An 18,299-nucleotide genomic window follows, 5' to 3' on the forward strand; every position below is an offset into this window, starting at 1 on the left:
GCACACTCACCATCAAATGGGGCTGCACCCATTTCTAGGTCTCGCCTAGCGTTGCAGCGCGCATGCGCTGCAACGCTCTGCGAGAAATATTGTGGTAGAGGAGATTTTGGAAGTGGAGATGAAGCCCCGCCCATCTTTCTGATTGGCTTGCGTCCTCGTTTATGGTAAACACTGTGTTGTGATTTGCAATTAGGCTTTTTTTACCGCCCTGTCTCCTTTTTGGCTCCACCCATCCGGACCTGAACAACATTTGGCGGCGTTAGAAGCTCTCCATTAAGTACAGGGTACAAACTTTATTTTTTATTTTTTGGGAAGTAAGAGCTTGTTAAACACTGCGGCAGCCTTAGCAGCTTGTTGTTTTGTGCACATAGAGGCGTTCCTTGGAGCGTCCGGAGCAGGGCACAGCTCGCGTGCCTGTGTCTGCAATCAGCAGGAGGAGGCCAGAGAGCCTGTTTGAGTGCGGTCCACCGAGGCAAGGTTTCAGTTCTACTGGAGTTTCTTCCTACTGTGGGTCGTGCGGCGGTGGTTCCTGGGAGCGTCGGAAGCAGGGCACAGCTCGCGTGCCTGTGTCTTTAACCAGCAGGAGGAGGCTTGCAGAGAGCCTGTATGAGTTTGACCCACCAAGGCAAGGGGTCAGTTCTAAAGTTGGTGCAGCCCATATTGTGCTAGTAGTATTTTTGTACCTGCATCATCTGCCACGTTTTTTTTGTTGCAGATTGAAGGGAGCACTGTACAAGTTATAAAGTATCTGTTTTAGAAGTAAATTGTAGTCATTAAAGTTTTAATAAATTGATGTTTTTTCTAGAAATGACCTAGTTACCGTTGCGCCTTTTCGCCCGTATCAACTTCTCATTCCGCCTCCAATAACACTGTGGCAACAGTTAGACTTGCTGTTATCTCAGGCCTATGATTCGTCCAATAAACATACGTATGTGTGCTTTTTATATGTGTGAGAGAATAAACATGTCTATCAAAAAAGCATCATCCTCATTATTTTGTTTGCACCCAAATTAGCACGCTGCTTATATCCAGAGCCACCTATTTTCATCAGGCCCATGAGCCGCGTTCATTTGTTTTAATTTTGTATTTGTATTTTTGTATTACAATGTAATACCGAGCGCGGCACACAGTTTAGGGACACCGCGCTCAGCAGCAGCACAGTCGTAGCATTTTGTTCCAGCTTGTTTACAGCGTTAGGATGCTGCCTGGCGCTCTCCCTCGACCGCTGAGCTTTGGTCGGTGTGCTGTTGACTACCTCTCCCCCAGCCTTGCACATAACTGGCCTTAATTTAAGGCAGTGTCTGCTGGTATGCACATCCATAAATTGTAATAAAAACAAATCATGTGGGCACAGTTTACATGCCTTTGTCTGCGACCATCAGGGGAAGGCTGCCAAAGAGCCCGTCTCTGTGCGACCCACCAAGGCAAGGGGTCAGTTCTAATGTTGGCCCAGGCCGGGGCTGCGTGTGTGTGTGTGTGTGCTGGAGAGAACCTAAATACTGTTGGGTGTGAATTACTTTTAGTAGAGGCCATATGTTGTATTGTGTTAGTAGCATTTTTTGACCTGCATCGTATGGCACCATTTTTTGTGTTACATATTGAAGGGAGCACTGAATTTTTTTCCCAGCTTGTTTACAATGGTGTTGGGCTGCTTGATGCCGCTCTCTCTCTACCACTGAGCTGTGGTCGGTGTGCTGTTGACTACTCATCCTCCAGCTTTCAAGATAACAGGCCTTAATTTAAGCCGGTGTCTGACGATATGCATATTGACAAATTGTAATAAATATAAAAAATGTGGGCACAGCTTGCGCACCTCTGTCTGAGACCTGCAGGAGGAGGCTGTCAGAGAGCCCGTCTGAGTGCGACCCACTGAGGGAAGGGGTCAGTTCTAATGTTGGCGCAGTAATCCCCTGCAGGGGACTTAATTTAAGATGGTGTTTGCCGGACCGCACATCAGCAAACTCTAATAAATGCAAACATTTTAAACATAACATATATGAAATCACTATTTAAACAACATTGAGCATCCTGCTTGTAATTTCTGCCAATGCACAACTTTAACTCAGATGTAATCACATCCTCGGGTGCTTCACCGCACTTAAATTACAATGTTGTTGTGACAACTCTTCACAAGAAGCAGACCAGCGCTGCCACAGTAACAGCAGGCAGACACAGCACACCTCCCCACTCCCAAACAACAGCTCCGCAATAAACGTTATCTCCCTTCATTTGCTCCTCACCCGTGTCCTTTCAATATGCCCCTATCTCCCTCAGGATGTAACTTTTCTGAAAACACAAGTTTAAAAAAAGATTTAATTACGTTCTGTTGTTAGCATGTCTCCCCTCAAGAGAGCCGCTTATTTTTACCATGCCCATGGACAGCGCTCGTTTTTTAATTTTTTTAAAATTATAATGTAATACCCAGCACGGGTCACAGTTCAGGGACACCGTGCTCAGCAGCAGCACAGTCGAAGCATTTCTTTCCAGCTTGTTTACAATAACATTAGGCTGCTGCCTGGCGCTCTAACTGGACCGCTGAGCTCTGGTCGATGTGCTGTTGATTACCCCTCCCCCAGCCTTGAAGATAACAGGCCTTAATTTGAGCCGGTGTTTGCTGGTATGCACATTGACAATTTGTAATAAATATCGAAAATCTGGGCACAGCTCGCGAGCCTCAGTGACAATAACTCAAGCTCGCATAAATGCAATGCAATATGTCTCCCATTTACAAGAGTTTAAAATGTTAGCATAGCAAATAACACTGCCTTTTATTTATATTTTACAAATAAAAGAACAAATAAAAGACAATGTAATTTACAATGGCAATGGCTCAAACTACTGTCAATGGGAGACCTATTGCATTGCAAATGCTTGTTATTTGTATTTAATAGGACGCACGTTCCGAGTCATCATGGATCACAATCCACTAGAAAATGTTTTCTCGAGCACATCAACAATCTGTTGTCCTGTATCGAGAAATGGGCAGTCCAGCTGCAACAATATCAGTTCAGCATCCAGTGTCGGACAGGAATGGACAACCCAGTAGACTTCCTCTCCAGACACTTGAGGAGAGGTGCCGAAGACGACCAGCAGACGGAGCTGTATATTCAGATCATATTCCAGGCAGTCATCCCCCGAGCTCTCTCAGTTGATGAACTAATATGTGTCACACGACAGGACTCATGTCAACAACGAGCCAGGGAAGCCATCAGGTCAAATCAGTGGGAGACATTCCTCGTGAAGTGCAAGAAAATTGACAATGATTCGAGAAACGGCCTAGAACAGAATTGAGCTCAACTGAACATGAGGTAGACTAGTCCTTCGTGGACATTGATTGTGGTCCACCAGAGAGCTACAAGACGTTGTCTTGACCCTAGCATGGCCCCATGGGTGCAAATGAGCATCGACTTTGGGAGTTTTTCAGATGGGTGGTAGGCTCTGGTCCTCGTTGACCCCTACCCGAAGTTCCCTGTTTTAGAGGTCATCCATAGCACAGCATTTGAACACATAGAACCCAAGTTAGAGAGACCTTTGCTGTATTTGGCCTGCCAGTAACTGTGAGGCCCGACATTGGGCCCCCTTCCAAGAGCACCCTTTTCGAACCTACCTCGACAGCCTCAACAACACCCATAGACACATCACTCCTCGGCAGCCTCAAGCAAACGGGGATGTTGAAAGATTTATGAAGACTCTGAGAAAAGCCCTCAGAATTTGTGTGGCTCAGCAAAATGATCCTGAGTGGGTGCTGCATAGTTTTCTAAGGGCATACCGCACCACCCCTCACAGTGTGATGCAATGTTCCCTGGCGTCATTGATGTTCAGGAGGGGGGTCCAGGGCATACTACCCACAACTTTTGCGTGACGACCATGCCAACTACAGGTAACAGACAACCAACAAAGGAGGAGGAACAACAACAACCAGGCATCTGCAGACTGGAGATCCCAAAGATGATAACCTTGGCAGAGGTGATCTTGTGTTACTCCGAGATCATAATCTGGGAGGGAAGTAACGGGCCCCCTATGAGATAGGGACATGGGTTGTGGTCAATCGCAAAGGCACCATGATCACCGCCACTCGAGGAATGGAGACAATCATATGTAAAGTCTCATGGTTCAAGAAAGCTCCCCATCTGATAGCAATCAGAGCCAAAAACAACCACCTGCAGTAAGATCATAGAGCCCCGCATTATTGCACCAAATCTGTCACTCCTTCCCAATGAAGAGAAGACTCTGGAGAACATGCCCGATTGGCACATAGCGGTACTCCCACTGCCATTCCAAGCCAATCCTGTGACTCCCCATCTCTTACAACAGACACCCAGGAGCGACACCACCAAAGATACCATCTGCGACCACACCCACAGAGGTCAACCATGCTCAAAGACTTTATCAGGGGTGAATGGCAGCCGTGGTACACCAGTGCTCACCAAGAACTCTTTACTTCACAACTAAGGTGGGGGGGATATACAGTTTTAGTGTTGAACCATGACGTCAGCTGCGTCTGACATAGCGCGCGTCTAGAGGTCGGGCGTGACCTCCAGGATAAAAAGAGAGATGCACCATTGCTCAGGACAGTTTCCAGTGCCGCATTGCCTTTCCAGGCCTGCTCCATTAGGCCACTCACTGAAGCACTACAGGGGCCATGACTCATGATAGGAGCAATCACATTGAAGCGGTCCCATGCTAAAGGGAGGGTTGTTTCCAAGTGTAAAGTAATTGAAACATGTAAACTTCAAGACACAAGGCAGAGTTTTTCTCATGTCAAGTTTGCTCTACTGTGGTAATTAACTAGAATGTCACTTTTGCACTGTAGTATTATATGTGCGAATGTGTGTTTATTAGTACAGTTGCCACAAGTGTTATTAGATCAGATTTATTTTTATTGTCAGGTCAGAGAATATTATGCTCTTTATTACTATTGAGGGCCATGACTTTTGAAAGGTGAAATCACATTTAAGAGGCACCATCCCATGATGTAATGCTCAATTTGAGCAGTTGGTTGCCTCTGTGGGCCACCTGAACTCATTTTTAGGGACTTGCACTTATTTTCCCTCTTCAGACCTATCCTGAGATCAAGAGAGGGAAAACACACAAATGCTAAATAAGGAGGACGCTAAAGAGAAAACCGTCACAAAGGGAAAATGTAGCAACCTGCAAGAGTGACATAAAGTTGCAGGGAGTGTCTGCCAGTGGATGAAAGAGCCTCGAGGTGTATGTAGCCTTGGTAATGGGCATGCAGAAATATATTAGCTCCAACTGTGGGCTTTTGACCAGATCTGTGGGGACAGGCACTCATTATTTTACAAATTGAATGACTATAAAGAAGGTTGGTTCCAAGCGTAAAGTAGTTCCAACATGTAAACTGCAAGGCAGCAAACAGTGGGACATATTTACAAGCCCCTAACGTCATCGGAGCATCACTTTTTTTGATGCTCCTTAGGTGCAGTGCCATTTTCCATATTTACAAGGTGGCGCTAAGCCTCTTTGCGTGGTTTAACGCCACCTTGTAAATAAGCCCCCTTCTGCCGCAGTCCTCTGCGGAAAAGGGGCGTGCAATTAGTGATGCTGTGGGAGTTCCACTGCAACACCCATTGCTTTTTGACGCTGCCCCAGATTTTACACGGCTGAGCCAGCACCAAAATCTAACGCCATGGAATACCAGGAATTAGAATAGCGATATGATGAGAAATTACTCATTTCTCCTTGTTTTTTGCTCTTTCCAAGTGCACTGCATTTTGAAGCACACATAGAAAGAGCAGATCACCATTATCAAGTGTTTAGTGCTAGGGGAAACCCAGGGGTACAACGTATACAACACAACCCTGCATTTTCAAAATGTCGGAACGCGGTGCTGCCAAATTTGGCACAGCTCCTTGCTCCAACATTTTTTTGTAAATATATCCCAGTGTTTTCCTCATGTCAAGTTTGCTCTACAGTGGTAATAAACCGGAATTTGACCTTTGCACTGTAGTAATAAATGTATGAATGTGTGTTTATCACTACTGTTGCTACATTTATTTTCACTTCCATGGCATAAATATAATTATTGTCATCAAACTAAACTAGAATGAATCTATTTTGGTACACTTATTCCATTGGTTAGTGATAATTTTTGCACAATTCGAAAATCAGATAAATGTTCTCTGACTAAACTCAGTTCTCCAAAAATTCATTTTAGTTCGATATTTCTCTTACACAGTTTATGAGTGCAAAGCTTATATCACTGTGCTGCCACAATGCATTTCAGGGTATTGTCAGGGTGCTGTGTATAATGTGCTTTAAACAGAGCAATGGCACATGTGAACGCACTTCTTCAAACAGGTATACTCTAATGCATCTGTTACATTAAAAAGATTAATAATGTTCACAATTTATTCAAATGATAATCATTCATATGCCTTAAGGAGTTACAGCCAGGTGTTCTCTTTATGCATTACTACAATTAGCTTCACAAATCGCCTCCAGTTTGACATTTTAAATATCACTCAATTAATGGCAGCCAACTTCAATGTCTTCTCTGTTCTTTATTCAATGTCAAAGACGTGACGTCTGTCTGTTATGGTCCCCAGATTGTAATTTTATTGCAACACTGTGCATCAAGGGTAAGAACATACCTTCAGCGATTTACATCCCCTACTGCAATATGGCCTACAAGTTGAACACTCCCTAGCTGGAATTTCCTTGCCTGGAACTGTGCATATTTTAACCATGTAATAGAAGTAGCCCTCCATCATCTTTCCCCATCTCCATCACAGTTTATGCAAATATGTATTCACAGTTATGGCGGTAGCCGCTCCGCGTGTCCTCTCTTGGCTGTCAATGGTGTGCAGGCCATCGCTTGCATGTTCCCATAAATTGCTACTGGACTGACCTCTCAAAGGGTTACATGTTTTTTATTCTAACCTGGTTCCATTGGGTATACTGTAAAAACTCTGTCACCTCACCACTATGCATCTTAAAGCATTCGAAGGGAAATGGTTGTAAGAGCATCATGTACATACATAATCTCATTACCTGCTTTTTATTGTCAGCATTTCAGTAATCCTGACATATTTTGACATTAGATCTCCTTCTACCTCCTGGAGTTGACATTCTTATGGATGAGTAGTGTACAATTCACATGGTAGGATATTTGTTCAGGCCCTTTTAAACAGAAATTACGATGGCTGGAAACTAAAGATACTGTGTTGCCCCGATATTAATTAATGTTGCCTTATGATTTCACCACACGTATTGATGTGCTTCAGGTGACACTCACCACGTGATACGAAAGTGGAAAGAAAGACACTCAAACAGTATAGAAAATGAATCACAAGCAACATGCAGGCATTAGAGTGTCAACCTTTGGCAAAGTAAATTCTGAAAAGGAAGGGAGCATCCTTTACCTTGTTGTATCTCTAATGGTTCAAATGTTTATCTCCCTATCCTCCTTCAGACTGTGACTACAAGATCCGTCCGCCTCTAAAATTCTATGGGGAGCAATGAACGTGCTGAATAAGAATGATTTTTACCACGATTTGCTGTGTATGCGTGAACAATTAAACACAAAATATGGATTTACAATCAAAATGGGTATAGTTCAGGCCCACTGGCTATAAGAGAAATGGTTCAGAGATAATTGGCAATTAATGCACCCCTGTTTGTTCCACTACATACATTAGTGTGCAGTGCTCATTGTGTCTCACAACATGCAATATCAGCTGTGAATATATGTTTAATGTTGTCTCTCTTTTGATCTACAGATACTACAGGAAAGAGCTCAGTATGATTGTTATGTGTGGAGTGCTTCAACTAGTGATAATCACACAGACAGAATACTGGGACTAAGGGTGTATTGATTTGAGAGAAAATAACCCATTGGGGTTTGTGTTGGGATCTACGTTTGGTCCTGACGAAAGCCAATTGACCAGTCAGGCAGAGGTTTAGGGCTGAAACATGTAGACCCATAGACGCTGGAGTCAATCACCTGCTCCTGTAGCATCGCCTTTCAATTTTATTCTTGTCAGGGGGTCCTGGAATAAAACTTTGAGCAGCCATTAAGGTACCTCTAGGCAATTTTCACCTCCTAAAAAACAGAAGTGCTCCTTGATGGCTCCAAGGCTCTATGCCTGACTTTCAAAGATATCAAGGGCGTTGGTCTGATGTTTATAACCAGAAAAATACATCTCCAATCCCCTTCTTGTATCCTCTGATTTTCTAGAGCATTGCTGCTTCAGGTGCCCCAATTCCAGCTTAGAGCCTTATTTGAACGTCAGATGGAAGGCCATCTGACAGTCTGTCGGAGGCTTCCCGTCCAACATCTAGGGTTTCCCTCTGACCACTGTATTATGATGATGGCTGTTGGATGGAAACCCGCGAGGGATTCGGCTCCTCATCCCATCGGAAGAGGTGCAGATTTGTAATCTCTTGAATGACGGGGGAGCCAGCCTTGGCTCCGCCATCGGGATTATGATGTTGGTTTCCGACAGCCTTTCCATGTCAGCCTTTCTGACATGGAAAGGCGGTCGGAAAGTGACTTTGGGGACCCCTTGCCGGGCCCCCACCCCCCTGTCGCTCCACTATGGGACCTGGGGGGCACCCACAGGTTTACAAACATCCATGTTTCAATGGAAGCTTGTTCTGTGGGTGTTTTCCGCCTGCAGCACAAGCTTCCAATGAAAAATGGATGTTTGCGAACGCCCAGGGAGGTCGCATCCTAATTCTGCGGTCAGAACCACTGGCATGAAGTCAGGCAGTTCCAAACCGCAACAATGTCAGCCCGACATCGTAATGAGGCCCATAGTCGGATTGGATGTCACTCTTTTTTTCCAACCTATGAAATTCCTTACTGTTCACCATGACATATCCCTGATTATCTCTCCTTTTGAAAGCCCTAAAAACCTGGCTCTTTCTACAATTGTAATGGTGCTAAATCTGATGGTAGAATTCTCGACACACCTTTCTGTGGTAACACCGTGCTTTAGAAATATTGTTCATTCATTTATTCAGTCATGATTAAGGTTGAGCCTGTCAAGTTGCAGAAAGTACCGATGATGAAACATGCCACTAGGAATTATAGTGGGTGAGAGTCCTTTAAAACATAAAGGATGCCTCTTGAAGGCATCCTTATAAAGTTCTTTAAAGCATGGTGCTTGTGTTGCAGTACCATTTAGCGAACTCATTGTCTGTCTTCCGCATGACTAATACCTCACATTGTGAACAACCTCTTATATCATTATTAGAATTCTTATACACAGTATCAGTTTTAGAAGGATATGTTTCACTACAGCATCTCTGATATCATGGATTATAAACAACCACATATATAATTATCTTAGAAATGTCCCTGAAATCCAATCGTTCATTTTACTGATGTGGAAAACAGCTGTCTGACTGTAGATGATAGTGTAGTTCGTTTACAAAAAACAAGAGATTTCTGTTCTTTAATTCAACCCTAGGGGATGCATGCTGGAGAGAATGTAAATCCAATACATTTCTCTTCTTGATAGAGGATTTTGTACATCCTTAACACTATTATCAATGGTTTATATTATTTGAAATCTTAATTGACTGATGTTATGTCCAGCCTGCATGAAATATCTGGCTAAGGTAACTACTTCACACTTATTTTGTATGTTGCTTTTATGGTCAAACAATCTTGTTTCATCTTCCTTTCTGTTTTGCCCCCATATATATTCACACATGGCCATTTTGAACGAAAGCCACATTTAATGGTATCACAAGTAAATGCTTCCTAAATTTTATATGTCTTTCCTATATAAGGATATCTTAATTAATTTTCGCTGATAACCACACCACATGGGCTCGACTTCGACAGGGTTAGATCCCTTGTTTGTCCTCTGCAATTAAAGATGCATCTCACAGTTGATTATTTGGACACAAACACATTTCTTCTTGTTTGATTTTTCACCTTAGTATTCAATAACTCAGACTGTTGCATGCTTTTCACTTTGGATTTAGCTTGTTCTCATACAGATTTGGGATTGTCTCTTGAATTGTTTTTCTCATCTGTTGCATTTGTACTTCTCACTTCTCATTATTGCTGACACTTCTTTTAACTCTTATCACTTGGTCAACTGGAAGATTACCCTTCAATCCTTTCTGATGGAAACTTGTGTAACAAAACATGTTGTTTATTTCCATTTCTTGGTGTATATTGTGGTAGGTAACTTGTTTTTGTGCACCACAATTTAACACCTAGGAAAGTAATTTCCTGCTGGTTGAGATGACTTGTAAATTGAATCCTTAGATAGACATTTTATAGAACTTCAATATAGCCTTATATCCCACCGTGGGATATACCGGCTGTTAAAGGCCAGCTCCAGCGTTAAAGGCCCGAGCCGAAGGCAATGTTCTAATATTAGTTAGGACCTTTCCATAATATGAAGACGACATTGATAAAGTGTTTGTGTAACAACACCTTTCTCCATGTATAAATTGCTTGTATGCTTTCATACTCAAATTTTCCATAAATTAATTGGTATAATATTGAGGTGCTGCTGAACCCCTTTGAAGTTCCATTACAAAGTAAAAAATAATCATTCATATTCTAAGAATAGCTCATGTATAAAATAAATGTCATCAATTGTAACAGGAAAACTAGGTGTGCACTTTCTATGGGTTGTCTCAGCAAAAACCATCACACAGCATCCAGTCCGTCAGCATGGGGGATGGGAGTGTACAAGGTGTTTACATCAAGAACACACACAAAGATTTTAACCTATGGAGTAATCTGAATGCTGCAAAAGAAATTGTTGTGTCATCAGTTGGGTAACTGTAGAACAACATTTTGCAAGAAAGTATCAATGTATTTACCGACATGTTCATGATGGGCCACTTAAGTTTTTGTAAATTTTAGGAATAAAATACAACCGCAGACTCTGTGGAAATTTTGGTAACAAGACATTTTTGTTGTTGTGTCCAAAATTTTCAAGTATTTTAGAAAAAAAACAATTGGGGAGTTATTCCCAAGTTTATGTATACACAGGTGGTATTTATAAGTTCATGTAGTTTTGAGTCATAGTAGGACGTACTCATAACTATTAGGGATCCTCCTTTGTCCGTCACTTGGAATGTTAGCTACGTTCTTTTAGTCAAACATGTTTACATAATATTGTCTCCTTTATAAAAATAATAGAGTTCTATTTATGGTTCTTATTGTATTGGATTGTATTAATATCTAGAATAATTATGCTTTTCAATGAGTTTAAAGTTTTATGACAAGCTGGGAATTAATTTGTATTGTGTATTGAATTTTTTGTACATTCCTTCTGACTGTCTATCAGAGGTGTTATTACATTCTCAAACACGTGTCTCAGATGTAAAGTTCTCATGATCCTGAAAATGTATGTATCTGTTTTGAGAGGATTTGATCGCTAAGTTAGCATAAATGAAGTCCCCTCTTGTAAAACTTACAATACATTATGACTTAGGCGTTATGAAAAAATGTTGACTACTAGAGTTTCTTTTGGCTCCTTGTCTTTTAGTGGTTTCCTCGTGCATGTTTTTTCATTAGTCATGAGACTTTTCATTAGAAAAAATGTATCTTTGGACTGACCAGATGTCTTGATTAACTCTAGACTCTCATCCAATTTATGCTTTGATGTAGATGAAAGTGCTTTTGCACTGTCCCTAGATAGAATGGAGATCCTCCCTCACCTTCTGAGTAACTTGATTCCTCGGATGTCTTTATAATGTGTTAAGTCAATTGTTCGCTTATCTTTTTTTGTGTAGGCCACTACACAATTTTAGACCTTATCAATTTATAATCTATGGCCTCTTTTTTAAAGTTATAATGTTTTTTTGTCTTGATTTCCGTGGTGAAACTATCTATTTTTTACTCACGTCTTCTAAAACACTGTTCCACTTGTTTACTTCATATTGTTCCGTAAGTACATCTTCAATCTCCTAGAATTCAATTTCCAACTTTTTTATCACTTTTGCTAATTCGTCTACTATTAACAATAAGAGATCCAAGGAACATTTGATATATGACAGAAGCCATGCCATATTTGTACAAATTAGTTATCATTTTTGCCCAACAGAGGCTTTAACTATATTGTTAATCCACAAGGTATCCTCTTCAATATGTGGTAATATATTAATGTTGATACATGAAGTTGTTGACTAATTTTCCTTTTTGGAGGAATTCAAATTTCGTACGGTTGCTCCCTTTTGATTTTCCATCAGACTAATTATCTTTACTTCTCCGTCTAAGGCATATACGTTTGCTGCTTAATAATTATTATGTGCCAAAGTTGTGGTATGATTATCTGTTGAACTCCCTAATTCTTCAAATGACAAACTTAGTCAAGTGTTCCTTTTATTAAATATTTTGGCACGCTTACCTGATTAACATAGGAAAAGAAGGATATAAAATAGGTAGAGTGAAATATTAGAATCCCATGGAAATATTATATGTATTGGTCTCAGTCAAATTCCAATGTGCATATTTAATTCAAGGATTATATAACTGAGTAAGTAAACATTCTAACTCCTCCCAGGATCATCATGTTTAACAGGATTCAAATAGATACTAATGTTCCTGGGGTGGAAATAAGTTCTGTGTTCGAAGATATAAAGTTAGAGTATATACAAAGGAATCAATCCAAGACGGCGACCTGGTTAGAGTAAAGACATGTAACCATAAGGGAGGTCAGTTCAGTGGGGATTTACAGGATCACACCAACTATGTTGTACACACCATTACCATTGACAGCAGAGAGAAAACAAATGGAGTGGCTATCGCCACAGTCATGAACACATACGTGCATAAAGTAGTCAACTACTTAGCTAACTAACTAGCTAAAATTTGCATAGCTTCAGGCAAGGGAATTCTAGCTACGGAGTGCTTGACTTCGGGGTCATATTACAGTAGGGGACATAAATTGTTGTAGATATATTCTTTCCATTGACATACAGTATTGTACTAGGAATACATTTGGGTCTCGGACTATACTAGACAGAAACCACATCCCTGGAACTGAGTAAGGAAGAGTAATTTTCTTAAGGAGAAGAAATTGTGGTTGATTGCCATTAATACAGTGATATATAATATGTGAATGTACTTGTGAATACTATTTGAGCTGGAGGTGAGCTATAAGGGTCATTGTAGTAATGCATAAAGAGAATAACTAATTGTAACACGTTAAGGCATATGAATGATTATCATTTGAATCAATTGTGATCATTATTAGCTAATCTAGATGGAACAGATGCATTAGAGAAAACACGCTTGAAGAAATGTATTTATATATGCCATTGCTCTGTTTAAATTCACAGCACATTATGCACCAGTCACCTGACAAGAGTATTCTCCTGAAATGAATTACAGCAGTATTCTAATACATGTTTCCCACAGATAAATGCTCAAGAGAAGTATTGAAGCAAAATACATTTTTAAAAAACATTTACCTCATCTATGAATGGTACAAAACGAACCCTAATCAATTGAATAAGTGTTCCAATATGGATCCATGCTTTGTGGGGTTTCATACTAAATGAATTCTAATTTAGTTTCACGACAACGGAATCTTTACATCTCAGTTTCAGAAAAGAGCTCAACCGGCTTGCTTAATTGATCAACATAGGAGCAAACGGATATAAAATATGGAGAACCAGACATTCGAAAATGATGTGAAAATAAAAATATTTATGCCATGGCAGTGGAAACAGCATTTAGGTTTTGTCCAAATGGGTGTGTGTGAGTGTGCGCATTTGCATGTGCTGAGGTCCTTTAACTATAACAGTGCTTACACTCAGGTTTGCTACTATGCTTAGCACCAAGACACTGAACTCTATTTTAAGATAACTATAAAAGGAATATTCATCATGACATCTAAAGCAAAAATACTTTTGTCATCTTACCAGTTGGGCCCGGAGGTCCGGGAGGTCCTATTTGTCGTTCTCCTTTGACACCTCTGTCACCTTTCATTCCTTTTTCACCTGTATATAAAAAAAGTGTGTGTAATTATATAAACTGTTGGTCCACATAGGCAACTGTGGTCATGCCACTTGATTGCCCTGTTTGGTGAAATTAGAGATGGCCACTGCTACAACTGTGATAATATGCAATATCAGTGATTTCATAAATCTGTTGCTTGTGCTGCTGAAAGGAAGAATGTTGATCAATAAAGGACATCAAAGGAAGGAGCAAAAACATCATTTTCTTCTGCCTTCTTGGGCCTAGAAAAACTTGTAGATATATCTAAATACAGCAATAGCTTTTACTTTGAGAAAAGCCTGCATTCTTTATGTCCCTTTGTAAAGGTCAACATTATTTACTACATGCCTTTCCGAAGTCCCCACCCCTATTTTATGTGAAAGCTAGAAAGATTCTTTGAAGGACTGTGAAAGAATGTTTAAACGCATTATATAATGGCTCATGTTGTTGAGGAAAGAAACTATTTAACAGTTGAAGTAAAAGAGCATATGTACTATGCCAGAGATAAAAGCCTTCCCCGATCAAAGGTGCTAAACTATATTAGACCTGCGGTACGTTTTACCAATCAGTGAACTAAGAACCATTATTTATATGCTGTCGAAAATGCACATATGAATTTCAGATTAGACTTGTGTACCCATTATCTCAAGTATTGATTCTTTGTTTCCAGCAATCAGTATGCATATGGATACGTTTCTACAACCATTGCAATGTGCCAATTCTACCTATGTGTAATGCTATGTTTACTTTATTGAGAGACACAATGGATTTTCGATAGACTACGAAATTGGTTATAGAAAAAGCAATGTTGTGTACACTAGTGTCAGGATTAAGAAACAAAGAGGATTAATTCCTCAAAAACAGTCTGCAGACACATGGGCAATTCTGAATCCGGGAAAAAGCTAAAATAACTAGGACTACAAGTCATAAGAACATCTGCACAGGTGAAATTGAGAGGGTTTAAGTTTGCCTAGAAGAACTGTTGGATAAGTTGGTAGAAAATTGGAAGGAGAACTAGACAACTACCCTCCAAAATGTATTCACTTCCAGGTTAGATTCACAACTTATGTGGCTTGTTATGAAGTGGGATTCCTAATCACCAGGTTAGCATGCAGCAGCTGCCAGACACCATTTTGATATTTGTGTGGCTTCCCTTTTTGAGAGTTTTTCACCTGCACCCTTCTTCTTTGGCTTTTATTTGGTTCTCTTGTGTAGTGGGTTTAGGCAGGACTGTTACCTTGACTGCTTTATACTCTAACAACTTACTGTTACAGGTCCCGTGGAGTCCTATAGTTTGGTGCCTATATCCACGTCACTATTGAGCTCATTAGAGCACCATCCATCACAGAATTTAGTAAGAATTTTTCCTTGTGTACCTGTATTGTTTGCATTGGTTTGTCTTAATTGATGAGATATTTATGCTTTTTGATTGTGTGCTCAATGTCAAGTCTCCCCGATCCTTCTGGCCCTGCCGTTCTCTTCCTGAAGATCCGAAGCAGGCAAGTACCACTTGTGTATCCCTCCCCTAACCCTTTGGATCTCGGCTTGCTCTAGTCTACGTATTCTCACTCTGATCGACAGAAAGGGAGGCAAGGGATTCTCATTTGCGCCACAGCGCTTCTTGCAAAGTTTGCCAACTAGATAAGGTTTCATCGTACATATTAACAGAGCGCAATGGAATATTAGACGCTTTAGACATGGATATCCTTTGACATTTGTTAAATGGCATGAATTACACTTTTGCTTAAGGTCTTGGTGCATAATATTTTGCAGTACAATGTTTTTACAGGGAGGGAGAATATTTTGATGCAAATAACATGGACACTATGGGTTCTGACCCAGCATATGCTAATTTATTCATGCATCATTTTGAAGTTCTATAAGTCTTGCCGAACAATGAATGAAAGTAAAAGTTAGTCCATTTTTTTTAAACAATATATTGATATCTTCCTGATAGACAAACATACTTGGCTGTCTCTTGAAAGAAACATCATGGCATTGAATGGGGTTTTCCAAAGACTTAAATGTACTTCATCAGTCAGTGAAGAAAATGCGGTTTATTTGAATATGAAAGTGATTTTAGTCAGGGGGAAGATTATTATTATACCTTTGCGCTAAAGATAATAGCAACACTACAGCTGCCATTCTAAACCTTTGTGCGATAATCTGCTTTTTTACCCAGGCAATAATGATTACAATTATTGCTTCTCGCCCTAATTATTATGAACAAACTAAATGGAACTAGGCAAAGGGATTTTGCATACATGACACTCATAAGAGAGTTTGAATATAACAACCCAGAGAGTTTTCTTGTTGTTTTTATAAAGCACAAACTCGAACCGAAGCCAGGGCTTTAAGTGGCTCAGCACCAGCAGTTCTTAAAAGCAGGTGCCGAGACGGGTCTCTATCGGGCTCTCCATTTTTGTTTTCCCCATCAGTGTGAATTTTTATTTAATTCTGCAGCAGTAACACGCTTCACTGCCATTAATGTAACTTGAAAGAGACTTGTTATAGTTCTTTAACAGTATCATCATTTAAGAACGGAAGCATGTTTAATATTGTATAACACGGAGCCATAGTTGTTGCTTAATTCTCTTATGCAACTAACAAGCATTAACAAAGCCAATAGTCCTGGCTTGTTGTATGTGAAATGTTACTTTTTGTAATATATACCTGGATGCAATGACAGAAACAGCAAAATACCAGTCGGGCAGCACACTATGCTAAGCACAGAAGTTTAGCTTAGGTTTTTTAAGCCACGCCCTTAATGACATCGGCCACTCCTCTTTGAGTGACCCCCAGTTTTTTCATCCCTCTTAAACCCCTGCCCGAAGCTATGAGAGCCCTTTACATGAGCACCAGTTGCATTACAGATGGGTAAATTCATCTTGTGAGGCATGAGGAGATTAAGTGATCTGCCCAGAATCACAGGATGTTGAGCGTCCCTGCTGAGACTCAAACCCCGTTCCCCAGGCTCGAGGTCAACCGCTATAGCCATTAGGCCACATTCCCTCGCCTCTCTGAGTAGTTGGTTTTCAAAGAGACAAATTACTTAAGGTTAAAATGAAGGTACTCAAAGGATATCAGTATTTCTACTTTTCTTTGAAATAAAAAAAATAAAACAAGACATAATTTGTGAACATTGGAAAGTGATTTATTCAGGTAATGAACTCAAGAAAATATATACAGAACGAACCTCTATTGTTTTCATGCAATTTCCTCAAAATGTTTAGGTAATTTAAAAGATTGTCTCAGTAAATCTGAATTAAATGTGGGCATTGTCTATGTCATGTTCTGCAAATGGAATCGACTCCTGGCTCAAAAGTGCCCTCAGACTGTGCACCGCTCCTTGACTTCTTTGTTTCAACTCATTCAAAATGTTCTGAGGAGGCAGAAATAAGACATGCTGTGGAACACACAACCCTAAATTAAAAACATAATGCAAATATGACGTTACCTGTGAGCCCCTGTGCTCCCTGAATCCCCTGTAGGCCAGAATATCCCTGCCTCCCTGGTCTTCCTGGGTAACCTGGCAGTCCTCTGTCGCCTGGCAGTCCTCGGTCACCTGGAGTGCCAGGCAAGCCTTGTTTTCCTTCACATGACTGGCAGCCGGCCTTGAGGTTCTGAAGAAAGGATGGCAGCTGGTCTGCAAAAAGAAACATGATAGATGTATTCCGACTCCATCCCTTCAGCCTAGCCTATCAGTCTTATGTTTGAATGAATTTTGTAATGTTCATATCCACCCATCCACGCCCATCTTGATGAATGGAAAAAACTCATGGAGCCAGGCTTATTAAACATTTACGTAGCACAGTGCAGCGCAGCAAGCCACCTTGTTGTGCTGCGCTGCATGAAAGGGAAAGGCCATGAATGAGCCGTAGTTAACGTTATACGCCGTATTTCTGACCTTTCCTTGCGTTGGCACGTAAACTGCTGCTAGCACCAACACAGGCACCTTTGTGCTGTGGTGCAAGGGTACCTGTGTTGCAGACAGGATTTTTTTTGTGCAGGAAGGACACCTTCCTGCACAAAAACAATCCTCAGAGCCATTTTCCTCTTTTCATGTGTGCTGCAGAATGTAGTTTTGGCAGGGGGCAGGGTTTTAGGCCTCTGGGTGGGGGGAGGGAAAGGGGTAGTTTTAAGTGCAGCACGGGGTCGGTTTTAGTACTCAGGGTGGGGTATTTTTAAGGGTGGGTCTGTTTTAGGACTCAGGGCAGTTAGTTAGGGTGGGGTAATTTTTGTGCAGGATTTTAGGGCTCAGGGCGGGGAGGTCAGGTTTGTTTTTTGGTGGGGGGCAGGGTTTTAGGGTTTGGGCAGGGGTGTTCAGGGTAGTTTTTGGGGCAGGGACCAAGTTTTA

The 18,299-nt window shown here is 41.0% G+C and overlaps 1 protein-coding gene across 1 annotated transcript in view; it reads right to left on the bottom strand.

Annotated features, from left to right (window-relative positions):
• Nucleotides 1-18,299, bottom strand: part of LOC146823048 (uncharacterized) — a 567,962-nt gene that overhangs the window by 12,682 nt on the left and 536,981 nt on the right. Inside the window, exons 28-29 of the mRNA XM_085606614.1 lie at nt 17,400-17,588; nt 13,867-13,944 (exon numbers count right to left, since the gene is read on the bottom strand). Coding sequence (XP_085462740.1) covers nt 13,867-13,944; nt 17,400-17,588 — 267 coding nt within the window. The remainder of the gene's footprint in view (nt 1-13,866; nt 13,945-17,399; nt 17,589-18,299) is intronic.

This window comes from Triturus cristatus, chromosome 5_2 (assembly GCF_964204655.1).
Source record: "Triturus cristatus chromosome 5_2, aTriCri1.1, whole genome shotgun sequence".
Taxonomy (NCBI): domain Eukaryota; kingdom Metazoa; phylum Chordata; class Amphibia; order Caudata; family Salamandridae; genus Triturus; species Triturus cristatus.